General features: G+C 35.3%; 1 protein-coding gene across 1 annotated transcript in view; it reads left to right on the top strand.

The window, feature by feature from the left end:
- The window catches only part of MRC1 (mannose receptor C-type 1), a 122,837-nt gene that overhangs the window by 57,819 nt on the left and 37,350 nt on the right, over positions 1-27,668 (top strand). Inside the window, exons 6-13 of the mRNA XM_044678925.1 lie at positions 722-868; positions 4,836-5,018; positions 14,591-14,748; positions 18,598-18,705; positions 21,808-21,923; positions 23,632-23,780; positions 25,870-26,069; positions 27,015-27,139. Coding sequence (XP_044534860.1) covers positions 722-868; positions 4,836-5,018; positions 14,591-14,748; positions 18,598-18,705; positions 21,808-21,923; positions 23,632-23,780; positions 25,870-26,069; positions 27,015-27,139 — 1,186 coding nt within the window. The remainder of the gene's footprint in view (positions 1-721; positions 869-4,835; positions 5,019-14,590; positions 14,749-18,597; positions 18,706-21,807; positions 21,924-23,631; positions 23,781-25,869; positions 26,070-27,014; positions 27,140-27,668) is intronic.

Below are 27,668 nucleotides of genomic sequence, written 5' to 3' on the forward strand. Positions count from 1 at the left end.
TGTTTCACCAGACAGACAGCAGGGTCACAAATTTTAAAATATCCTTATACTTATCTTTAAGTAGCTCTCTGTAAGCTTTATATGTATTAATCAAATAATTTTCACAAACCTCTGGAAAAGGTCATATAGCTGGCATTTTTGTTGCAATATTAGATGGGAAAGAGAGCCCTTGTCACAACAGCATCATCATTATCAGTGACACAAAAAAATCTACTGCTTTATAAAGTGGATCCATTCCAGAAAAATTGATTGTAAACTGAATCTATTCTCCCACTAAATTTCATAATAAAATAGAATGCATATTCTAATGGGGAGCAGGAAGATAGACAATTCATGGAGTAAGTGCGAAATTTTGTTCTAGGAAATGATAATATTAAAAAAAAGATGTTCAGTTTTAAAAAAATCACTTTCCTGACTCCTGTATAGTTCTGTACCTTCTTTCTCTTGCCTCTCGTTTTTTCTTTCTTCTCTTCCAGTTTTCCAGACAAAGCAACTTTTTTTTTTCTTCTTGTTGTCAACTAACTTCATCCTCAGAGTTGCTCTTGGTGTTACAATAATAGCTTTCCTCTATGTATTCTTTCCCTTTTCCCTTTTCCCTCTTCGTACCAATCTCCCTTGAAATTTATATATACTTCATTTTGGGACTCTGATTGGTTTGGAACTGTCACCAATATGTCTCATGTCTAAACTTCTCTTTTTTAAAAATCTCCTTTTCTCAAAGGAAATCCAGCACTTGAACCAGGAAAAAGCTGTGTGTTCTTGAATCCTGCAAAAAATGCCAAATGGGAAAATGTGGAATGTTCTCGTGGGCTTGGATATATTTGTAAAAAGGGAAACAGCTCATTAAATTCATTCATTATTCCTTCAGGTAAGTAAACCATTTAACCTAACGTCATTGGAAAGTCTAGGTTTCATTTGTGAGTAAAATGAAAACTTACTGTTAATTCTGTCATACCTTGGATAGAGCTAGAAAGTTTACAACTCACTTATCGCTCTCTTGCCATCACCCACAAGTTTTTCACTTTCTCTACTCATGAAATTCAGAATTCCTTCTTCTAACCAATTTATAGTTTCAACTTTCACAATGTCTTATAATCCTTAACTCTATTTTTTTTGTCTTCACTCCATTCCCTACATCCTTCAGTACTTTCCCAGCCCTTTACCCTGTACTATCTACATTATCTTCCCTTTCCTGTTTCCACCCAATAGTGAACAAATTCAACTCCACATTATCCTCAATTCTTGAATCCTTGAACCCTTGAGTTATTGCCGGTCATATCTTGCCAAATTGCAAACTTAGATTACTTATATTCTGCGCTTCCACTGTCCCTGTTCACATGTTCCTGAGCAGAACTGGAGGAAGTTGTGAAATTATGCTGACTGAAGCCATGACAGGTGTGTTAGCTAATCCCAGCTAGGTCTTCATTGCAGCAAGGCATTTTTCTAATTTTATTTCTATTTTTCTATTTTCTATATTTTATTATATACATATATATTATGATATATAATATTTTATTTTATATTTCTAATTCTAATTCTATTTCTGATCATTTTGCTACCTACCTCTCCACAGGGGCTATTCCAAATTTCTCCTCTCAACTTAAGTTTTCCTTGACATCTCTTTCTCCCCCTTTTCAACTGAGGTCCTCAATGCCTAACTCACTGGAAAAACTGAGGCCATTTGATGAGAGCTGCATCATCTTCCTTCCTTTTCCTACCACTCAGACATATTTACCTGCTACCTCCTTCTTCACTGAAGACTCAGATGAAGAGGTAGTCTTTGCTACCTCCTTGCCAAGGCAAACACACACACACACACACACACACACACACACACACACACACACACACACACATACACACATACTCCTGATCGAATTCCCTCTTTTCTCATTCATATCACCTTTGTTATCATCCACATTCTCTCACTAATCTGAAATCTCTTCCTCTCTTCTGTTTCCCTGATGCCTAAAAACATGTCTTTGTGTCCTCTCCCCATCCTAAAAAAAGCCCTCCCAACTACCTTCTCCACTAATTATTGAACTGCATCTCTCTTTTCCTTGGCTTACCTTGAGAAAGCTGTCTATAATAGATGCTTTGGTTTCTTCTCATCTTCTAAACACTCTGACATTTGGCTTCTTATCTTACTTTATAAGAATAAACTTTTTGGGGCACCATGTCTCATTGGTACCTCATGTTAAGTTGGCATTCCATGACTTTTTTTTAGATTTTTTAGTAGAAAATACTATCTACTCATGCCACCCCCACCATAAAAATGTGTTGCTTTTTATCCCAAAGCTCTTTCTTTATCATCATTAAATATCATCATCTTAAAAGTCTAGCCAATAAATACTCCCTCAACCAGTTTTTTCAATAGCTTTCCTCCTTTTATAGCATTTAAAAAATGATATGCCATGTGTAATTTTATTCAAGCCATTGATCAAAATGTTAAATAGCAGAAAGCCATGCACCAATCCTCATCCAAACCTATGCATTTCTTTTCCATTAAAATAAGATTCTTATCACTGCTGGCACTATATATATATATATATATATATATATATATATATATATATATATATATATATATATTTCTTCTCAGGATCTAAGATACTATAAACATTGGAATCACTATCCTCCTTCTCTCTCCATAATGTAGAATTTCTTCTTCTTTTTTGCTATGTCACATTCTTTCATTTGTTAATATTGTGACATTAACTTTGATGACTCATCTTCTTCCTAAGAACATTTTTCTTTGGGATTTACTTCATCCTTCTTTTCTTTCAACTTGTTGAGATGGAATAATGGACAAGGCACTGAATCTGAAGACAAGTAGACCTGAGTTCAAATCCTGTCAGATGTGTAATAGATTTCTGACCAAGACAAGTTACTTAACTTATATGCCCCTTCAGTTTTCTTATCTATAAAATGAGTGAATTAGACTCATAGACTCTTTCAAAACTATATTGATGATCCTAGAGTAATTAAAAAATGTGCACTATGGCACAATGGATAAACATAGTGGATTTGGGATCAGGAAGACCTGAGTTTGAATCCTGCTTCAAGTCATTTTCAGTTGTATGATTAAACGAGTCACTTAAACTTCCTGAGCAATAGTTTTCTCATTTTTAATAGAGATATAATAAATACAGAACAGTGATAAGGACTAAATGAAATAACATATATGAAGTATAAAAGGGTAGCTAGGTAGTATAGTGGAGAGAGTCAGAAAAGGTCCTAGAGTCAGAAAACTTAACTTACTGAGTTCAGATTTGGTCTCAGATACTTATTAACTAACTGTGTGAACCCAGACAAGTCATTTAATTTTGCCTCAGTCTCCTCATCTGTAAAATGAGCTGCAGAAGGAAGAGGCAAACCACTCCAATATCTTTGCCAAGAAAATCCCAATTGGGGCATGAAGTCAGACAGGACTGAATAATAGCAGGAAAATATAATAAGTGGCACCCCAGAGAAGTAAGTGCTCCACAGGATTCCCAAAGAGACATAAATGTATATTTGTAGTTGACATATTTTGAGACCAAATTAATTAGGAAGAGAAATACTTAATACAGTTCTATTGTCACTGAAAATATTCTCTGCATCTACACTGCATGAATCTTAAGATGTACTCAGTCCTTTTTGACTTGTTTAAAACCTAATAGCCTGAAATTAGAACCACTTTTTTCTTTTCTTTTCTCTTGTTTTCTTTTCTTTTTCCTTTCTTTTCCTCTCCTCTCCTCTCCTCTCCTCTCCTCTCCTCTCCTCTCCTCTCCTCTTCTCTCCTCTTCTCTTCTTTTTCACTCTGAAGATATGAATTTCTTTCCTTTTTAATGTATACTTTTAAGGATTTCCAACAAGTGGACATGTTTTTGTTTTAAGCAACAAAGTTAACGTTTTCCACAAGGGGGCTCCAAAGTTGCATTAAAATGCTCTCAAATATATGTATCTTTGAAGAGCATTTGATAAAAAGAAAATACTGTGCTTTAGTAATGAGTAATATGTTACATAGCTTATTATAATCATTATCAAACATATAATCAGGAAGTATCATCTGCAGAACACATTGTTAGGTGTTGGGAATACCAAAAGTCATAAGACTGAGTTTCCTGGGCTGGTAATTCTGGTCAATAAAAAGATGAATAACAATACGAAGTTGCATTTTCATTCATTCAGGCACTCATCAATTCTACATACAGAGTCTCTTGTGTCTCTGGGCTCCTGGAGATACAAAATGTAGTGAAGTTTGGTCTTTTGCATTGCTTCCCTCCCATATCCCCTTCTTCTCTGTTTCCTCTTTCCTTGTACATTTCTCCCTCTCTCTCTTTCCTTTCATTTGAAAAACTTAACCTTCCATCCAGTCTTAACTCCAACCTCATTTAAAGTTAGCCTGAACCTTCTGTTCATTTCAACCCTTGTAACATTTCTTTGTGTTCTTCAAGAATTTCACACTTAGCAGAAGATACGTTATATTGTCATTTATTTTTTTCCATGTGCTGAATTTTCAACAAAGTGATAATTTCCTTGAAAACAAATAAGCAGTGAATTAATTGTACAGATTATATGCTCCAAAACATTCGTTGTTGATTATTTAGCAAACAGGATTCAAATGAAAAAAAAAATTTAAATGTAAAGGATAGAGTTCCCTTTTTTTTACTCCGAGAAACCATGCCTACTTTATGCACAAGTCAACAAACTAATAAGAGATTTTTATTTCTGGTGTTCATCTTGCTCTGTTTTCATAAAGCTGTGTACCAATGTACAACGTCTGAAAAGTATTGTGGTTATTCACTTAAGTATTTTCTTTGATCTCAAACACATTTTTTACAATTTTCCAGAAAGTGATGTGCCTGTTGCCTGCCCAAGCCAGTGGTGGCCATATGCAGGTCACTGTTACAAAATTAATAAAGAACAAAAAATGCAAAAAGATGCCTTAACTTCGTGTAGAAAGGAAGGAGGTGACCTGGCAAGTATCCACAGTATAGAGGAATTTGACTTCATTTTTTCCCAGCTGGGATATGGTAAGATTTCATACAAATACAATATAGTCTACTCTTCAACTTCTTATTTCCTGAGGTTGCAATTATAGATATAGTTATACAATTACAAAATACTATGACTTTTTAGTACAAGTAGATGCTACATAGTGGATACAGTGTTGGGTTTAAAGTCAGGAAAAAATTGGATTCAAATCTCCTCTTTTAACATTTAATAGCAGTGTGACCATCTACAAGTTACAGAAACTTGAGAGGCTTCAGGCAGCTCCTTAGGATTTAGGTGGGGCAGTAAATAGAGCATCTGGTTTAAAGTCAGGAAGACTCATTTTCTTGAGTTCAGATTTTGCCTCAGTTAGCTGTATGACCATGAGCAAGTCACTTCACACTGTTTGCCTCAGTTACTTCTTCTGTAAAATCAGCTGGAGAAGAAAATGGCAAACCACTTCAGTATCTTTGCCAAGAAAACCCCAAATAAGGTCACAGAGTCAGACATATCTTAAAAACACCATCAACAACATCTAGGTTAAAGGTGTGAAAGGATTAACTGAAAAGTAAGCTCAATGGAATGTGTGTGTGTGTGTGTGTGTGTGTGTGTGTGTGTGTGTGTGTGTACTGCTTTTTAAGTGGATAGAAGGAGTTCTCATTCCAGTAATTCCTGCATATCCTACTACTAAATAATATGCAAAATGAGAGGCATCAAGGTCTAGTGAATGGAATCTCAGAAAGTGCCCTAGGTTCAAGTATTGCGTCAAACACATACTAACTGGGAAATCAGGTACCCTCCATATCCGTTCAAAGGCTCAGTGTCCCCAGGCAATTCTCTATAACTGTAAATGGCTGAATAGTTGCTGATATGCATTGGTAAAGGTACTGTCCTTAATGGGAATTATGTACCCAGATGAAATTATTGGTATGGATTAAATATATATATATATATATATCAAATTTACAATGTGGCAAGAATTCAGGAATGAGAATAGTAATAAAAAACCATACTTACTTTCCATTTTAATATAACATCTACTTACCAAATATTGTCCGTGTTTGCATTTCACTCTTCAGATATTTTTAAGTACTAATACCACATACATATTATGTGCTAACAATATATACTATATATTTTACATATAAAATTGGCATACATGATATATATTATACTTTAATATATTACATAATATAATTGTAACATTTTTCATGCACATGTGTATATTGAAGGCTCATTTAATTATATATATCAATGATGGCGAACCTATGGCATGGGTGCCAAAAATGGCACACAGAATGCTCTCTGTGGGTATGCAGCCACTTCCCCCCACTCCAGAGTTCATTGCTAGAAAGACAGAGGGACTTGGGTGAAGCTGCTCCTCTCCTCCTCTCCACCATGTCTGTTGACATTTTTTCACATCCCCCACCCCTCTGTCCAGCAGCCCAATGGAAGTACACAGGGGGTAAGGTGGGCAGCTCACAGGCAGCAGAGCTGGAGGGGAGTGGAGTGCTCATGTCACTCCCTTCCCCCTCTCAACAGTCTCTGAGGACATTCCTCACCTCATGCACCCCTACACCTAGCAGCCTAGTGGGAGCACTTTCTCCCTCCCCTTTGTCAGGTAAGGGAAGGGGCAGGTCACGCCTGGCACTTGTTGGGGAGGAAAGGCATAGTACTTGATCTCTGTGTGGGAATGGGCATGGCACTTGGTCTGTGGTGGGGTGGGGTGGGGGCAGGACCTGGCACTCTATGTCTGAAAGGTTTACCTTCACCGATATATATCATTAAGTTTCACAGGGAAAAATCCACAAATTAATCTGCCTGAAATTTCATTTTTATATTTGTTGTCATTCTGTTATTTCTTGACAAAGAGAGGATCTCTTGCTTTCAAAAAGCAGAGAGAGGGATACCAACATTAATGGTTTAGTCTAGTTTTTAGGTTTAGAATAGTAGAAAGATATATAAAACTCACCAAATTAAATAAAGTTTTTTAAAAATGAATCTAATCAACAAAAATTAATGCAATTGGGATTACTTTTCCTAAGGTCTTTAAAGAATTCAAATAAGCCAACATTAAACTCCAGTCATTGGTACTCAAATAACTGATGAATATTATTGCTTAGAGACAATCTGTATCCACTGAAAAATCATAGAGAATGAGAGAAGTATTAAAAGTCTGTAGAAGAGCAAACGTCTATTTTTTCAAAAATAGAGTTTCTATACTGGTAGATCAGTGAAATGTTATAGATGCCATTTACTTCTATTTTAGGTAAGCATTTGATAGTTTCTCATACTATTCTTGATAAAAAGATGGAGAAATGTGGGTTAGTGACAGCTTTGGAGTTGGCCTTAGACACTTACCAGCTGTGTGACTTCAGGCAAGTCACTTAACCCTGTTTCTGTCAGCTACTTAATCTATAAAATGAACTAGAGAGAGAAATGGAAAGCCATTCCAGTATCTCTGCCCAGAAAATCTCAAATGGGTTCACAAAGAGTCAGAACTGAAACAAGAAACATTTGGATAAAGGCATGTTTAATAAATGTTTTATGACATTAAACTTTGAGGAATAGCTCATATACTTGACTGTCAGGTATCAAAAGAGGCTTTACTGTACCCTAGAATATTTACCTGAATCTAATGATGTGAAAATTTTAATTGTGAAAAGAAATGCAAGTTAGGGGAGATATGATGAAACAACTTATAAAACATTTGGGAGGTTAGTGTAATTAAAACTCAATATAAGTCAATAGTGTGATCTAATAGCCAAAAAAACCCTAATTCCATCTTGGTCTGTATTGAGATAAAAATAATTTCTAGAAATAAGAATAGTTCCCCTGTACTTAGGAAGGACATTGAAAAATGAGTCTTTAAGAGACTACCCAGTCTAGGGAAGGACCTTGACTCTATATCATGTAAGGACCAATTGAAGGAACTGGGAATGCTTAGCCTGAAGAAAAGAAGACTGAATAAGAAACATAAGAAGTTCCTTTAAATATTTGAAAGGCTGCCATGTATAAGAGGGTTTAGATTTGTTTTTTATGGTGCCAAAGAGCAAAACTTGGAGTAGTGGGTAGAAGTTGATGAAAGGTAAATTTATGTTTGATTTCACAAAGAACTTCCAAAAAACAAATAAATCTAGGATTAGGTGAAATGGGCTAGCTCAGAGGGTTATGGGTTTTTACTCATTGGAGATGGTCAAGCAAAGATTGGTTGACCATATTGAAATGGGAGTTCCTTTTAGGGTTTGAATTGGACTAAATGGTCTCCAAGAATCTTTTCAACCCTAGTGACCTATGATTATGAATATAAATGAGGCCAGGAACTCAAATAAGTGCTGAAGAGTTGTAGCCCTCAAGCCATGAGTCTTTTGAATGAAGACTTCATGAAGACTCTGAGTCTTCTGAATCAGCAGTTTACTTCATCTGTTTCCACCAAACAGAACTAGAGGAAATGGATCATGGTCATAGTAGAGGTCAGTCTTCCAAATTCTTAACTATGAAAGAAATTAGAAGATTAGAAAAACCAAAGGGAATTAAAAATGAGATAGAAGGAAAGAGCAATTAGAAGAGGGAGAATGAGTGGAGAATGAGAAATATGAGGTGCCACTATTAGTTATTTTTAAATTCAACTTAAGAATTAGCAAGTTTTCTCTAGAAAATGTTCCACATTTTTTATTGAGCATTTACTTGAAGTATTAAACTAGGGATTTAAAGAGATATCTGAGGAAAATAGTTATAACATAAAAACAAATGTCTTTTAAATTTCAAACACAGAATTTTCAATACTGTGATGTACTCATTTCTACATTAACCTCAGAAATATACTTAAAGTGTATAATTGGAGAAGAAAAATAGAGAGATATTAGTGATAATGCTGATTTAATTACTCTATATCAGATATTCATTGTCTACTTTTGATAAAATCCAGGAAAAGTGTCAGTGATAGAGAAAAAAGGACACCTTTGTCAGAAGAACTTATCAGAAAATACTCCATTCTCCTTTTACTTTGGAGGAACTAAGTCTCTAGATCAGGTGTAGGCAACCTTTTTGGCCGTGAGAGCCACAAACGCCACATTTTTTAAAATGTAATTTCATGAGAGCCGTACAGTGCTCTCACAGTGTGTGCTCCTGAAACAGTGCGCACTCCTGTAGCAGCGCCTGAAAAAAAATTGACTTTATGGCTCCTGCAGAAAGAGCCATATCTGGCCCTCAAAAGAGCCAGATATGGCTCTAGAGCCATACTTGCCTACTCCTGCTCTAGATCAATCATAATGATAGCTAGCCCTTATCTTAAAGATATTTAAATCACTTTGCAAATTATTTCATTTGCATCTCACTACAACTTTGTGAGATAGAGGCTATCATTAACCCTATTTAACTGATGAACCTGAAGATGAGAAGTAAATTTGCCCAGTATCCCCTAGCTAGGAAATAATTGAAGGACTTGAATTCAGGTTTTGCTGATTTTAAATCAAGGATTCCATCCACTGTACAACCTAGCTGCCAGAGGCACCCAAAATTATTTAGCTGGGTTTGAATCTGACAGTTTGCAATCTTTTCCACATGAGTTAAGGAAATAACTGTGTACCCCTCTTGCGAATGAAATTCTGTCATTCATGATTCAGAACCCTGGAAACACCTGCTGCTCTTGGCCTCAGACCAACAATAGACTTCTCTAAAAAAGAAGTTCATTGTCACTTAGCGGAAGGGCCAAACCAATGAGGGAAATCCTGAAATAGAGAAATATTTTAACATTTTCAGAATCTAAACCATTTTTCCTCACATTTCACAACAATATCTTTTCAGTCTTCTGTCAAGTAATTTTATTGTCAAAATGAAAATGATTGAATTAAACCAACTCATTTATGTTCTAATGTGAGCCTATCTTTTGACAGAATCTAGCAAATTTAACATACTTTTCAGGTTCTTCTGTAATTTTCCTTTTGGGAAATGCATAAACTGAATGTAATGACTAGATGATATTGTCTTGGGACCTAGATGGTCCACATTTCTATAATTGTTCCCAGAAAAACCTCTAGATATGCACCAAAAGAATCACTGATAAAGAAATCCAAAGGAAAGTGATTATGAGGTCTTTCATCTAAACTAGGACTAAATGAGAAGCCCTTAAACTTTTAGTGATTATTTCTTACTGCTTTTAAAATTTGCTGTATTTTGGTTACATTAGCTTTATTTGTACAAAACCTTTTGATCTATTCAAAATTAAACACTTTACATTTCACAATACTTTCTCTTTCTTGTTTATTCATAAATTCTTCTCTTGTCCATAAATCTGAGAGGCAATATGTTCCCTATATTCTAATTTGTTTATAATATTTTACTTTATACCTAAGTCTTTTGATCTTTTTTTTGGTAAATGATATAAGATACTGGTCTATATCAAGTTTCTGCCAAACTGCTTTTCAGTTTTCCCAACAATTTTTAGCAAATAATGAATTCTTATTCCAAAATTTTGGAATTTTACCTTTGTCAAACACAAGGTTATTATGATCTTTTATGACTTTGTAGTCTGTCTATTCTATTCCACTGATCTATTTTTCTATTTCTTAATCAGCACTAGATAGTTTTAATAATTACTGTTTTATGATATAGTTTGAAATCTTGTATTGCTAGACCTCCTTCCTTACCATTTTTAATTATTTCCTATGATATTTTTGACATTTTATTTTTGACAAAAAATAACGAATTTTGTCATCATTTTTCCTAGTTCAATAAAATATTTTTTTTGTAATTTAATTGGGATGGCATTGAGTAAGTAGACTAATTTTAATAATTTTGGCTCTGCCCACCCATGAACAATTGACATTTCTGCAATTATTTAAATTATGAATTATATAATATTAAATTATAAATTAAAATTTTAAATAATCTTTTGTTTTTAACATCACCTTTACTTTTTTAAACCCTTTCCTTCCATCTTAGACTCAATACTGTGTATTAGTTCTAAGACAGAAGAGTGGTAGGGGCTAGGCAATGGAGGTTAAGTGACTTGCCCAAGGTCACATAGGTAGGAAGTGTCGGAGGCCAGATTTGAACCCAGGATCTCTTATCTCTGCACCTGGTTCTCAATCCACAGAGCCACCCAGCTACCTCCACCTTCATTTCTAAATAATAAAAATCTTTTCCCTTTTCCAGAGAGCCATTCCTCTCTAAAAAGAACAATAATGTTATTCAACTCAGTTTCGCTTCAATCTGATTCATGCCCAGGTCAAGACATGACCCCATGATGCCATTGGTCCTCTTCAAAATGAAAGTTGAATGACTAAAAGAGGGTGGAATGAGGAAGAAAATGAAATTTAGCAAAACAAACCAACATGCCAACTGGGTTCGATAATATATGGGAGCAATATTCTGCACCCAGCATCTCCCATTTCTTTAAAGAAGGAAGATGGCATATTTTTGCTCTTTTCATGGGGCCTTGCCTGAGCTATTATACAGTGTTCAGCTTTATTTGTTAGTTTCTTCCATTTATATTATTGCAGTTACACACACACATGCACACATATATAATGTATATATAATGTAAAAATATATGACAAATAAGCAAAAAGGTGTGCACAATCACATGCACACACATATATACTTAAACACACACACACATACATCCAAATTCTAGTTTTGTTTACTACCCTCCATATCAGTTCATATATTTCTTACCAAGCTTTTCTTCATATTTGCCATTTTTAAGATGCAGTAATATTTCAATACATTCATATGTCTCCATTTGTTTAGTTACTCCTCTGTGTGTGAGAATCTTCTTTGTTCATAGGTCTGTGCTTCTACTAAAAATACTGCTCTAAATATTTTGGTGTATATTAGACCTTTCTAGTTTTGACCTCCTCAGAGCCTAGTAGTAGTGGGAGTTCTGGGTCAAAAGGTACAGATATCTTAATAATATCCTTAGAATAATTCCAAAGTGCTTTCCAGAGTGTTTAGACAAATTCATAGCTTCATCTTCTGTTAATTTAAGGGAATCTATTTTAAATCCCTAAAATAAGGGATTATTATAATTAAAAAACCAATTTTCCATTAAATGCTTTGTAAAACTAAATAGGAAAATCAGCAATCAGATTTACTACTGATTTCACTGACTAACAGTTCAGTGATAATAGTTAAGGTATAACCTACCTCTTCAACATATATTGTCTTATACATAGATCAATTTTATTACCAAGATTAAAGTGGTTGGAGTACATCAATGAAATAGTAGTTCTTAGTTGATTTAAGCTACTTTATGACATTGGTACTACTGTTCCATGTCACAGATGCTAGTCTGGAGGAAGAGGTGAAGGGACACAGACAAAGTAATACTATACCAGTGATTCCCAAAGTGGGCGCCACCACCCCCTGGTGGGTGCTGCAGTGATCCAGGGAAGCAGTGATGGCCACAGGTGCATTTATCTTTCCTATTAATTGCTATTAAAATTTAAAAAAAAAATTATTTCCAGAGGGCTAAGTAATATTTTTTCTGGAAAGGGGGCGGTAGGCCAAAAAAGTTAGGGAACCACTGGACTATACTATACTTAAGTGGATTTGAAACAGGTTGAATGTCTAGACTCAAAAGGTAGTCATTAGTGGTTCAATGTCATCTTAGTGTGGAGCTTCCAGTATTATGCCTTAGGGAATCTGTTTGGCACTGAGTTATTGAACATTTTGATCAATAACTTGGAATAAGGCATGATTGGCATACTTATGGAATATGCAAATGGATCAAAGCTGGGAGGAATATTTAATGAATTGGGTGTTGTATTTAGAATTCTGAAAGATTTTGATAAGTAGGAACATTGGGTTAAATCTAATATAAAATTTCACAGTGATAAGTGTAAAATCTTTCTTGTGTGAAATCCATCTTGCAACTAGAAATGAGAGAGATATTTATAGGAAAAAGATTTGATGATTTTAACCAACTATCAGCCCAATATGTGTAATACAGGCTTTATTGTTGTTCAGTCATTTCAGTGACACCACAAGCCATAGCAGCCAGGTCCTTCTTTGCTCCACTATCTCCCAAAGGGAGACATAGATATAGACAGGTATATGGTAGCCAAAAAATTCTAATGTAATCATGCTGGATTGAATGTCTGTCACTGAGGAAACAATATTTCTTTTGTACTCTACAATGGCAAAAACATATTTGGCATGCTAGGTTTTAGAGTCAAAACAAGTTGAAGAGTTGGACTATATCTTAAGTATAGCCTTTATTTATAAATGACATCCATTTTGGAAAGGATGTTGGTAAACCATAAAGAAAGGACATTGTCAAGTTTCCCTGAAGAGGGCAACTGAGATGGCAAATGATCTCAGGTTCCTGCCCTGTTAAGACAAGTTGAATGAATTAGGAAGGGTTATCTCAAAGAAAAGAAGACACGGGAGTAGGAAAAGTTGGAGACGAGATTACAGTTTTCAGTAATTTACTTGGCTCTTTCAAGGAAGAGGGAAAATTCTTTTGCTTGGCCACAGAGAGTGAAAACTAGTAGCAAAAGAAGTTACAAAGAAGCAAATTTGGGCTTGACATAAAGGAAAACTTCTGAGTGATTATAGCTATCTAAAAAAAGGTAGTGCTCTCCTTTGGTTGAGGACCCCAAGCAAAGACTGGATGTCTATTCCATCTTAGAATCAATATTATATATTGGTTCCCAGGAAGAAGAATGATAATGGCTAGGCAGTTGGGGTTAAGTGACTTGCCTAGAGTCACAGAGATAGGAAGTGTCTGAGGTCAGATCTGAACCCAAGACCTCTAGACCTGGCTCTCTTGTCTACTGAACCACCTACCCGCCTTCTGTGGGATAAATTCTTTTTTTTTCCTTTTTTTTCTAAACCCTTAACTTCTGTGTATTGGCTCCTTGGTGGAAGAGCGGTAAGGGTGGGCAATGGGGGTCAAGTGACTTGCCCAGGGTCACACAGCTGGGAAGTGTCTGAGGCCAGATTTGAACCTAGGACCTCCCGTCTTTAGGCTTGGCTCTCAATCCACTGAGCTACCCAGCTGCCTCTGTGGGATAAATTCTTAAAGAGATCACTAGATAGACTCAGAGGACCCTTCCAGCTCTGAGATGTGGGGAATTTGTAGAATTTTTAAAACACAAATTAGAAGATTTAGAAATGCTTTGCCCAGTAGTTGGCTGTACAAGTAGGTCACAGAGAGGAGGAAATCAGCACAATATTTTGTGAATAGAAAAGTTTCCATCAATTATTTATACCAAAAATAACTACATAAGATGAAGAGATGACTTAATTCAATTTATTATCCAGAATACATTTGTTTAGTTATTACTATCTATACAAAATAAGATTTGTTATTGCTTGACTAAACCTGACTAGTAAATCACACCTTTGTAATTCAGTGCAGAAAGGCTGACAACATGGAATTTAGAGGAAATTTGAGCTCTCCCTATAGTGTCTATGCTAGATTAATTCTAACAGTCAAGTTGATGATCCTTTACAACTGCAATTGGGCCCATGAAAAGAGTAGATCTGATGCTGATAAAGCAGAAGTTGACTAATGCTGTTTTTACCTTCCAAGAAGCAATTTTTCCCTTTTTCCTTAAGCTTATATAAAAATGTATCTGTGTGCATTTTTTTCTCTCTTGTTTAGTGGAAAAGGAAACACTGTGGATTGGATTAAATGATCTCAAGATTCAAATGTATTTTGAATGGAGTGATGGGACCCCTGTAACCTTCACCAAATGGATGCCTGGAGAGCCGAGCCATGCAAACAACAGGCAGGAAGATTGTGTCGTGATGACAGGAAAAGTAAGAGAATGATCACAGATCGCCATCTAGTAAAGGCTGAAGCTTGCTTCAGACCAAGCCTTGCAAAACAACCTCTCTTTTTCTGCTCAGCCCCTTATGAATGGTTTTTTAGGTTGGGTGGACATGGGACCAATTTATCCAGATTAAATATTAAGTAAAAGTTGATTCTGTCTGGTCCACCTCCCCTAGCTAAAGAAGAATGCCCCACAGGTTGTAAAAGGACATTAACAGAAATGAGTGACTTACATCAAAAACTAAGCAGAAATGACCAATCACACCAGCCATCTCTGCCTGGATCCTGCATGGGAGGACTCTGCACAGAAGGAGAAAATAGCCCACATTCCATCTAGTTGGTCCATGTCGTAGTCACAACATCATTGAAATTCTATCACAACGTGATCAATTCCCTGAGAGCAAGCCACTTCCTTAGAGTGTCTGCCACTTAACAAGTCATGGCATACATATAGTTTTTAAAGTCTTACCACCATCTTAGAATCTATACTGTGTATTAGTTCTAAGGCAGAAGGGTGGTAATACTAGGCAATGAGGGTTAAGTGACTTGCCCAGGGTCACCCAGCTAGAAAGTGTCTGAGGCTGGATTTAAAACTAGAACCTTCCATCTACATACCTGACACTTAATCCACTGAGCCACCTAGTTAACCCTATGGCATATATATGTTAAGGAGTACCTGACTGAATCAATATAATCATATCGTTATCACTTTTAAAAATCTGATAGTAGATAGTAAAGAAATGAATTTCTATTTTAAGGTTCTCATACTCATAGGTTTAGATGCATTCACCTCACCAAGAGTTCTAGGTCCTCCTCTGCCACAAATTAACAATGTGAACCTGAACATGAGGGTGTGGCATAGAGTATTGGATTCAGTATTAGAAAGCCTGGAGTCATGACAGTGGTGTGCTGGTAAATGTTTAATAACCAGCTTTCTAGAAAAAAAAAACTGTACCAATAACACATTTTAATATTAGTTTATATTAATTCTTTCTCCATCACTATTGTTCAGCTGTTTCAGCCATGTCTGACTCTTCCTAACCCCTTTTGGGGTTTTCATGGCAAAGATACTGGAGTAGTTTGCCATTTTTTATCCAGTTCATTTTATAGATGAGGAAACTGAGGCAAACAGGGTTAAGTGATTTTCCCAGGATCAAACAACTGGTAAATGTTTAAGGCTAGATTTGAAATCATATCCTACTCCAGACCCATTGTTCTATCTACTGTTTCACCTAACTGCCCTATTCTTAAGTCTAGATAATCAATAAAAAAAATCAAGCCCTGATTTGTAGTTTTTGCTGATTTTTGAAATATAATACTCGCACTAAAAATTTAACAATTGGCTCTGGGAGCCCATAGGAGTTGGCTCTAACACATCTTTGGTTCACTTCCTAATTCTTCCTATTATCTTAGACAAAGAACTTAATTTCTGTAAAGTGAAGGGATTGGGATAGAGTACTTCTAGGATCCCCTCTAGCTCTAAATTGATATACCTATGATGTGGTTTTGAGGCTCTTGCTCTTTGTCGTCTGATTTGGAATGAATCACGTCTGCTCACTGAATGTCAGTTTTCACTTCTGTACAGTGGGATGAATAAGACTTCCTTCTCGTTACCTTCCTCACAGGATCATGATGTACTTGCTACATACTTAGTGTCCCCAAAAAGTCTCGATCTGTTTTAAGAGAGCTTTTAAGAAAGACTTTTGGTACATCCTGTGTAAGAGCTCTGTTTTCTTATTGAAATTTAGCCACCTAATTGTTTGCTGGTCTTTGTAACACTAACAGTAATAGCTGACCCTAATATAGAACTTTAATTTTAAGATTTATAAAGCATTTTGCATAAAGTTTATGATTTGAATCTTGCATCAGTCTTGAGAGACAGGTACTCAAGGCATGATTTTCTTATTTTATTGATAAGGAATTTGAGGCTTAAGTAAAGTGACTTGTCTGAGGTCATACATACCTATCACGCCAAGAAGAATTTATTAAATAAGTCCTTGCTATGTGCCAGGCACTGTGCCTATAGCAGGGCATTGAAATAAAAGCAGAAAGAAAGTCAGTCTCTGTCCTCAAGACCCTTATGTTCTCTTGGAGAAGATAGCCCATGCTCTCTGGCTCTGACTGTTTTTAATCTCTCTCCCCATCCTCCCTCTTCATCTTTGTCTCTGTCTTTAGACATGCTTCTTGCCAAGTTCTAGACTTTTTACACTCCCAGACCTATTATATACTATTATTCTCATTCACACCATCTTTGTCCAGCCACACTTTCCTACTTGCTTCTCTTCATAAACAGCATTATCTATATCTTACCTCTTTACCTTTGCTCAGACTGAACCCCATACCTAGAATGCTCTCCCTCTTCTTCTCTGGCTCTTAGTATCATTTCTTCCTTAAAAGCTGCTCTTACTCAAAGTCTAGCCTGACCTATACATTTGCTAGTGTTCTCTAAAATGCCTTCATACATATTTTGCATTTTTCTTATATAAATTTATATAATTTTACTATATATTATATTTATTTATTATATATTATATCTTATATAAATTTATGCAGTCTTTCTGCATAAAACATAAGTACTGTGAGGGCATGAGTTATTTCATTTTTGTCTTTATATCCCCTAACACTTAGCACGATGACAGACACATAGTAGACACATACTAATGTTTGTTGAATGAATGATAAAATGAATGAACAGAGACAATAGCTTTGCAGCTGTATTGATAGCACATGTACAGTATTAGGCTTATAGCCTCTAAGTAGAGTGCTGGATCTGGAGTCAGGAAGATCTGAGCTTGAATTTGTCTTCAGACACTTTCTAACTATGTAATCTGGGCATAGAAACTCTTCATTTTTGTATATTTTGGTTTCCTGAACTGTAAAATGAGGACGATAATAGATCATTGTCAGGGACAAATGATACAATATTTGTAAAGCCCTTAACACAGTGCCTGGCACAGAGTGGGACTATTTAAATGCTTATTTCCTTAGGCAATCATTGGATGTTTTCATGAAGGAGAATGGGGTGTCAGGGTTTAGCTATGGAAAGGAGGTGTAGTGAGATGTTTGTGGGCAGCCAGGAACAGTATTAAAGCACCAGGTGTTGGGTGGGAATTTTGCCTAGTACTTTAGTTCTTTGACTTGCATAGTTCTCATGCCTGGAATGGGACCATGAGAAGAATGGTCTGAGAATGACCTCTAGTGGCTTTGATAAGTATATTTGAAGTCAGTAGGCAGAGAAGGGAAGCCAAAGCAAAGCTTAAGTGCCAAGCTTTTTTATAAACATTACCTTATTTGATACAACAGCCTTTCCAGGTACTTGCTATTATCACCCCTATCTTACAGTTGAGGAAACTGAGGCAAACAGAGTTTAGTGACTTGCCCAGGGTCACAAAACCACTAAGTGTTTGAGGCCAGATTTGAATTTTGGTCTTGATTCCAGGCCCAGCTCTCTGTTTACTGTGGCCACTGAACTTCCTTAGGCCAACAATATTCTTAAGTTTAAATTCTAGTAGGGAAAGATTACCAGGGAAAGAGCTAAGAAGTAGGGTATGGGTGTGAAGGTACCCATTGGATTAAAGTTTGGAAGACAGAAACTCAGCCAGAAAATGATGGAAGCATGGCCAACCTGGACCCCACCTCCAAAATGGAGGAATTAACAAATCAGTTGCACACTTGGTACCAACCACTGTCCAAGGTACTAGGTATAAGGATACAAAGAATGAAATATTTCTTATATTCCAGGAACTTACCCTTAGACCTTGCTTTTCCCTCTCTGAGGCACAGCTGCAAAAAGATGGCAGAGTCTGATGAACTTGTCTTTTCTTTGTTTTTCACAGGATGGGTACTGGTCAGATCACCCCTGTGAAAATAGTTTTAATTACATCTGCAAGTCGAAACCACTCTCCAAACCACCAGTAATAGAAGCAGAAGAAGGATGCCAGAAGGTGAGTGCCAAGTGTCTTAGGATGAGCTAGTTTCTGTGACTCATTGGTTTTCAAGAGCCAACCAGTGCTCCATGTTATAAAGTAGTCTGTAACACTCAGTCCTAGGGACCCTCCCTAGTTGCTATAGGGTCAGAAGAGATGTCTGTAAGGGAATCAGAAGAGGAATGGGGGTTAATAAAAATAAGCAGGGCAGGTTGGAGGATGAGAACAGTCAGAGAAATAAAAGGAAGGTAGTGTGCCCAATTTATTAAACACCTAAGTGTGCCAGGCACTGTGCTAAGTGCTTTAAAAATATAATTTCATTTGATTAAGGAGCAAAGACTAAGTTTCATTTCTTGGGGACATCATGGTTGATGGTATTGTGAAAATTTTCTACCCTCAGCATTCAAAAGGAATGGGAGGTGAGTAGTTGGAATGCAGATTGAAAAGGGGGACTAAGTGTTCCTTGTACAGTGTTGGGCATGAGTTTCTAGCTGTCTGCAGATGATGAGACTTAATGTCTCTCGGTCTCCTCATTTGTAAGTTGGGAAGAATATTAATTGTACCCGCCTCACAGAGTGAGTGTGGGTATCAAAAAAGATAACATATGTAAAAGTACTTTGATTTCAAGACTATTTAAATGATGAATATTATTAAGATGGCACAAGAGGTCTAAGATCTAAGATCCTATCACATACAAGTCACTCTTGGGGAACAGAAAACTAAAAGCAGAATAAAACACTTCCTCTCAAACTGTGTCAGATAGTGAGGAGATAGACTGAGGAAGAGCAAATAGTAAAGTACCTCTGTGGTTGTTTGGTAACCTCAATTGCCTTTAATAAAGAGCCTTTTTCACTATACTAATAGCCTTCTGCTGCATCTGCTGTCTGAGGACTTTCTTCTCCCCAGGAGTATTCCCCTTGGCCTTCACTGAACAAAACAGAACAGAGCTGTTCTTGTCACCCCTGTATTATATATTTCAATTCCAGTTCAAGCCAACAAACCTTAATCAAGCAAAAAACTAGAGTTATAAAACCGAAATATGATCTAATCTCAACCCTCAAAGAGTATACAGTTTAATGAGGTTGGGGAGGGGGCGTGATTCTTTGGAGATTGTTGTTTCCCATGTCTACCTGTCAAAAAAGGAAACGAGATTAAATTGTTCTTGCTGGAGCTTAGTATCAATTTTAAGATAGAAGGTGAGGGTTTAAAAATTGTGCCTTTGTTTCCATGGGAAGCATTGATCATCTAATGTACTCTCCTTCCCCTGTTTATATAGGGTCCCCTCCCTGAGCTGACAAACAATTCAATCTGGTTATACATATACATATTATTCATAATAATACCAGGATGTATATCAATTTTTGTTATTTAATTAAGTAACATGTTTTGAAAAATAGTGCTTCGTTTTTAAAAAGTCGCATATCACATCGTATCAGAATTTATTTAGACATTGCTATATAAGTAGGCAAGCAGTTAGGTGACTCAGTGGCAACAGTGCCAAGTCAAGTCAGGAAGACTAATCTTGAGTTCAAATCTGGCCTCAGACACTTACCAGCTATGTGGCCAAGGACAAGTCACTTAACTCTGTTTGCCTCAGTGTCTTCATCTGTAAAATGAATTGGAGAAGGAAATAGCCAACCACTCCAGGATCTTTGTTAAGAAAAACCCAAATGGGGTTACAGAATTAGACATGACTAAAATGATTCAACAAGAATACAAGAAGTTCTAAATTGGATTTTCCATACATCCCATGTCTATAATTTGAATAAATGCCATCAGATGTTTGGCAGGGCCATGGCGTACTGGGCTTAGATAGAAACGGCTTATCTTCCTATAGGCGAATTTAATTGAATCAAAGAGAATAGACCATATATTTTTCATTTCAGCTATGAATTTTCAGTGAAAGAGCTCTTTGTTTAAATAGCTGAATGTAATCTATTGAGTAAAAAAAAATCTAGAGCAACTTTTGAATACAAAACCCATGTTTACCTGAGTTGTCTTTCTCACACTTTTAAGTATTTCCATTTACCATTGCAATGAATCTTAGTCTCCTCTAGATCTGAACAGAGCATGTTGGCATTCATTGGCTTCTTATTCATCTTCAGCTTCTTATCAAAAACCATTTGGGTCACAGACACTGTTCCATTTGAAGCCTTAAGGGAAAGATGGGATGTCCATCCTTTTCTAGGAGGAGAGAGACCTATTTTAAGTTTAATCTTTATTATGTCTCCAATAGCCTCCCTGACTGCCTAGAATCCTGTTTTTTTTTTAATCTAATGGCAAAGCAGAAATTTGGAAAACAAGCCACATTGCTCCCAGATGCCATCGGTCAGCAGAGAGTGGCAGGACTTTAGACTCTTCAGTGCCCTCCCTTCATGCTCATCTTTGTGGCAAGCGTAGTATTGAGTTTTATGAGGTCTGGGGGACTCTGGAGGCAGGAGAGGGCAAGAGAATAACATGATAGAGCCTGGACGAAAGGCTTTAGCTGAGAATTTGAGATGAGTCTAATATAAAAAGGCCCTTAAGAGAAATGGAGAGGGTCAGAGGCCTGAGGTCTAAGCCCAGGACTGATGCAGGGCACTTAGGGAAGGCCACAGGCAGCAAGCCTGGATATGAGGTGATAGCTGAGAAGTTCCAAGAACTGAGAAATAATAGGAGAGAGAGCTGGGTGGGAAAGCTTGAGGGCTCTCTGAAATCCTGGGAGTAAAGACAGAGACCACAATTTGCCTAATCAAATATATGTATATACATATGGATCTATGTCTCCTAGGAAAAAATTATATAAGATATACCTTTAAATTTATTTTGCATTACTGATATTTTCTCCATTTCTTAAAATCAAAATAGTAAATCAAGTCCTGATTTATAGCATGTGTCAATTGCCAAGACAGAAATGAAAATGAACCATCAACTCTTTCCAACTGATTCAAACTGGCTCTAATACACAACTGTGTCTATGTATAGTTTCAATTCTATCCCAAAATATTCATGTTCTTTAAATAATTAACATTTCTCCCCCATTTAAATATGTTGACCTTTAAGAATTTTCTTTTCAAAAATACACACGAAATGAATTTGAAGCTGCTAATATTTCCTACCATTATATGGTTATATTAATAGGGATGGAAAAGACATGGTCTTTACTGTTATATGATTGGGCAAACCCTTTCAACATTTCCAGTAGCAAACCAGACCTGCATAAGTCAGAAGGCTCATCTAGCTACTGTTGAAGACAGGTAAGTAAAGGTTTTTATTTTCTTGTTAAATTTGCGAAAGAGGGAGTGGGTAGCAGAAAGCTTTAGACTCTAAAATGTTCTGTTTCTATGTATTTCTCCAAGAAAAAACTGGACAATAACTTATAAATGATCTAAATTGGCTTCGTATATCCATCTCTATTCTTTACCTCAAAAGATTTTAAAATGTCACTTTTGGTAATAAAAACAATACTCAGAATTAACTGGGTTTGGTTTGGTTTGAACATACCTTTGCTTTTATTGGTAGTTAGGCAGTATATAGTGCTAAGACTTTGAAAATGAAAACCCAAGTCCAAAATCAGCCTCAGATATATGAACTGTGTGATCTTGGGTAAGTCACTTTAAAAATTCCTCATTTTTCAATTACATGTAGAAAGACTTTTTGAAAATTAATATGACATTTGAGCATTTATAAAGTGCCTTGTAAACCTAAAATGCATATGTATATATTTATAATTATTAATAATAGTAAGAAAAGGTCACTTCTGCTGCCAGTTCAGACCATCACCTGCTCTTCATTTAATAATCTTAGGGATCCATGTAGGTTATAAAGTGCTTCCATGATTTACCATAGGACACACATCCAATATGTGTCAGAGGCAAGAGAGATTTCAGTCTACATTGCCACTCTTCATAATATAATTTTTTGTGTACTTACTCAGCAATGGAACTTTTCTTTTTATTTGCTAATTTATTTATTTTTTAAATCTCTTACCTTCTATCTTAGTAACATTTCTAAGACAGAGGGGCAGTAAGGCTAGACAGAGGTAAGTGACTTGCCCAGGGTCACACCTCTAGAAAGTGTCCAACCAGATTTGAATCCAATTCCTCCTGGCTCCAGGTCTGGAGCTCTATCCATTGTGCTACTTAGCTGCTCTTTTAAATGATTTTTAACTTTTTGTAATTGCCCATCCTGTATTTACAAAATTCTGCTCAAATGGAAAAGTATCTTCCTTATAAATACTGGAATATTTAAATTATTTTATGTTCTTTAAATAAATTATATGTTCTATATAAATAAATAATATATTGATGTAGAAAAATAGAAAAATAATATATTGATATAGAAAAATAGAAAAAATAATAAAACTATAAATAAATAACTAAAAATAGATATATGGAACTCAGCATATTGAATCAATAACTACTTAGTAAATTCCAATTTATGATATTTTTTATTTCTGAGATTTATAGATTTCCTTAGAGAATGTATTATTTACATAACATTAATCTACATACATTAATCCATATTTTCTAGAAACTAGGTGACACAGTGGATAGGGCCCTAGATCTGGGATCATGAATACTTGAGTTCAAACTCTACCTCAGATACTTTCCAGCTAAATGACCCTGGGCAAGTAACATAATTGCTGTCTATCTCGGTTTCCTTATCTGTAGAATAAGGATAATAATAGTACCTACTTCCCAAGATTTTTGTGAGAATAAAAGGAGTTGATATTATAAAGAGTTTAAAAATGCCATATAAATTATATAGTTTAAGTAAATTATATTAGCTTAAAATGCAACATTAATGTTAGCTATTAATTATTAATGTTGTTGTTGTTGTTATTAGGCAGGGACCAAATTGTACAAAAGCATAATTGATATATCTTTTCCAAGTTGTTTATTAGCAACAATTTGTGGGAAATTATCATAATAGAAGTGTATGTTTCCTACTCTTTCTTTTTAGATATGAACAAGCCTTTTTGACCAGTCTTGTTGGATTGAGGCCTGAAAAATATTTTTGGATTGGACTTTCAGATGTAGAAAACAAAGGGACTTTTAAGTGGACCATTGATGAGAATGTCCAGTTCACCCACTGGAATTCATTTATGCCTGGTTTGTACTACTTTAAATTCACGCCTCATTTGAGATTCTAGTCCTTCTAGTCTGTGGTGTCTCAATATAATCCAAGACAAAACATCAACTCATTCTGTTCTTCAGTAATGATATTTGTCATTCCATTAAAATCTCTTTTTTGTATCATTTTCAATGCTAAAACAATTAAAAAGGATTTAATTTGCCGGGTTAGAAGATACTTTTACATTTGTAAGCCATGTTTTTTTGCATTTTGTAACAAATGAATCTCCATCAGGGTTCCAAAGATAATTTTATAAGCTTGAAAATTTTAAAAGTCATATAAAGATTTGGAAGTTTTTTCAATGTGTTTTTTAGGGGTGAAGAGAATGTGCTCAGTGTTGGAAAGAGGAGAGAAGAATAACCCTTAGATAAAGAATATCAATGCTGTGATTTGGATTACAGACATAAAGCTATAATCAAAGTCACCTGCTTTGAAAGCCTCATTTTATAGATGAATTTTCTGAGGACCAGAGGACTTAAATATCTTGCCTTAGGGCATATAGATACTGTGAACACAGTATCCATTCCATCATACCATTTCTGGTGGTTTTTGAATGAAACTTTCTACACCGATGTGTCAATATGAATTTGAGCTTTGTGTTGAAGGAAACGAGGGTCTCAAAGGTAGATAGATTGTGGAAATGCATTCCATGTATGGGCAATCGCCAGTTTAAAGGTGAGAAGAGAGGAGAATGGTGTGTGAAGAACAAGCAGTAGGCTGGTTGAATTGTAGATATATACATAATGTAATTACGTGTAAATAAACTGGAAAGGTAGAAAGAGACCAAGTTATGAAAGATTTAAAGTACCAACAAGGTTATTTATCATCCTAGTGGTTAAAGGGTTCTTTGTCCATTGATTTCCATTCTCTTTTCCTCTTTTGATTTTGTAAGTGTATATTCAGTTCTTTTGATTTGCTTTTCTTGACTCTGCATTAGTTCATAGAAATCTTCCCAGCCTTCTTTGTATAATTCATATCTTGTCAGTTAGTAGCATTATATGCCACTACATTATGGAACCATTTATTCACTGGGTAGCTAGGTGGAACCATGGATAGAGCTCTGGTCTTGGAGTCAAGAAGACCCGACTTCAAATATGAACTCTTGACACTTATTATGTGTGATCCTGGACAAGTCCCTTAATTACATTTGCCTCAGTTACCTCATCTGTAAAATGAGCTGGGGAAGGAAATGGCAAAGCACTATAGTAGTTTTTCCAAAAAAAACCTAAATAGGGTCATCAAGAGTCAGATATGAATGAACAACAACATAATTTATTCAGCTACTTCTTTTTTGTTAGGTTGTTTTCAGTTTCCAAAAAAATGTGTGATGAAATAATTGAGTAAAATGGTGTAATCGTTTTTGCAGCTTTTATATTGTACTACCAGATTGCTCTCTGTTAAGTCTCTCCAAGTTTATTATTCCACCAGCAATGGATAGATGTGTCCCTATTCTTCCACAACTTGGGTAGCATGAATTTTGGGTGATTTTATTATTTTTATCCATTTGATGTGTCCAGTGTAACTTCAAAGTTTTAAAATTTTTCTTCTCTTTGATTATTAGTGAGCAGAGTCTTTTCAAGAGATTATTTTCAATTGCCTTTCCCTCTTTGGAAAACCTTCATTTTATGTCCTTTTATGATTTATCCATTGAACGACTAGCATTTATAGTTTGTACCTCATAGTTTGGTACTCCAGTGTGTCTTTTCTTGTGGTATATATTATTTAATGCTCATTTGTTTTGTTTCTTTAACTGAATAAGTTCTCCTAGGGCATATTTCTCAATCCTTCAAGAATTATGTATCATCAATCAATGAAGGTTAAGTATTTGTAGAATTCCTGTTGAATAGAGCAGAGCATACAATAAGAACTCCATAAATCCTTGTTCCTTGATCTACCATTAATGCATACTTTATTGAATTTTATAATCAAATAATGTGCATTTTCAGAAATGCTAGGAAAATCTCATTAGTGTTTACTTTTTAATCCAAGTGTATTATCTATGAAAATAATTTCCATCATGATAGAACCCAGAAAGATTGTGATTACCTCACTCTACTTTATGTACAGGACGAAAGTCAGGGTGTGTTGCTATGAAAACTGGGGTTGCAGGTGGATTATGGGATGTTCTGAAATGTGAAGAGAAAGCAAAATTTGTCTGCAAACACTGGGCAGAGGGAGCAACTCCTCCACCAGTACCCACAACCACCCCTGCTCCAAAATGTCCAGATGGATGGATTTCCAGTGCTAAAACAAACTTCTGTTTCAAGGTAAGTATTGTTAACCTAAAAAAGGATTTCGGATACTTAAGAAAGAAAAATGTCCTGGGAATTCCTTTCGTATTCCTGTACTTCATCACCTCTTTCTCTTTTTTTCCTTTCTTTTCCTGAATTTTTCTTGCCATACCCTTAATTTAGCTCTCCTTTACCTATTTGAGGAATTCCCATTCCTTGTTTGTTAATTTATTTTCTCCTACTCTCTCTGTCCTGCATTAGATGTCTAAATTGTAATCTATACTAATTGAGTTTTAAGCAAGGCCTTTAGAGACAACTTCCAAATTTTTTTCATCTAACTCACTGACAATCATGATAATAATGACAAGTTAGTAGAGGAGATACTTGTGGAAATGATCTATTAATTCCTCTCAAATCACAAATCTATAAATAACTAATTATTTTATATATCTAGTGGGTTGCCTTTGAATTTGCACCTTGTAGCATCAGAATTAAATTAAACAGATTTTATGGCTGGGATTTAAATATTCCTTTTGCAAGACAAATTATATTTTCTGATGAAACACACACATTGACATGTATTTCTATACTCACATATAATACATATATGTGTATAGTCATACACATACATACGTGATCTATACATATATCTAAGTATTATACCCATTTAAACAGAGACTAGCAAATCTATTTGTGCATGCACACACATGCATACATGCACACATTGATGGTGGAAAATGTAAACAACTTTTCCTACTCTTCACATTGGAAAGTATTTCTCAACTTTGTGCTTTGGGAATCTTTTAAGGATCTATTTGAAATACAAACAGGTGTGGGTACCCATGACATGCCATTTGCTTATTTAGCTATACTTCCTTGCTGTCCCACATTAAATGAACTCTCATTGGAAAGAAATTAGTCTCCTTAATTCTTAATGAGGCATATTGTAAAAATAGTTTTTGAAATATATTTTATTTCTAGATTTTTGACAAAAGCAAATACAGTAAGAAAACATGGTTTGATGCTCGTGACTTTTGTAGAGCAATTGGAGGAGATCTTGCCAGCATCACCAATAAGGAAGATCAAACTACATTATGGCAGAATATGTAAGTATCATTTCTACACATACCCCTTTTTCTACTAATTGTATACTGATAATGGTGTCGGTAATAGTCTTGGATTATTTCTGAAGTTATTGGATCATGCGGATTCTGAAGAAATATCTATATAAGTTAATGCTTTATAATAATATAAGTAATAACATAAATATATAGTTATATAAAAAGTATGTATAATATATAATAATGTAAATAATAAGAAATGCCTATATAAGTTAATATAAGCTATAATATATATAAAATATAAAAACATTGTCACATTATATAAGTATGTATAATATAATAATATGAATAATAATAAATACATATAAAAGTTCCCTATAACAACTCCTAACTGAGTATCATGGTTATATCTCTGCCTCTTATACAAGTTCACAAGAATAGATTTAAATTATAAATTCCTTTCAGATATGTGCTTAAATAAACTATTGAATGGTTTTATAAACTATAAATCCTGAATATATTTAGAATATTTTCTTACAAAGTTTCTGCTGTTTTGAATATGTCTGTGCACATT

This window comes from Gracilinanus agilis, chromosome 5 (assembly GCF_016433145.1).
Source record: "Gracilinanus agilis isolate LMUSP501 chromosome 5, AgileGrace, whole genome shotgun sequence".
NCBI lineage: Eukaryota > Metazoa > Chordata > Mammalia > Didelphimorphia > Didelphidae > Gracilinanus > Gracilinanus agilis.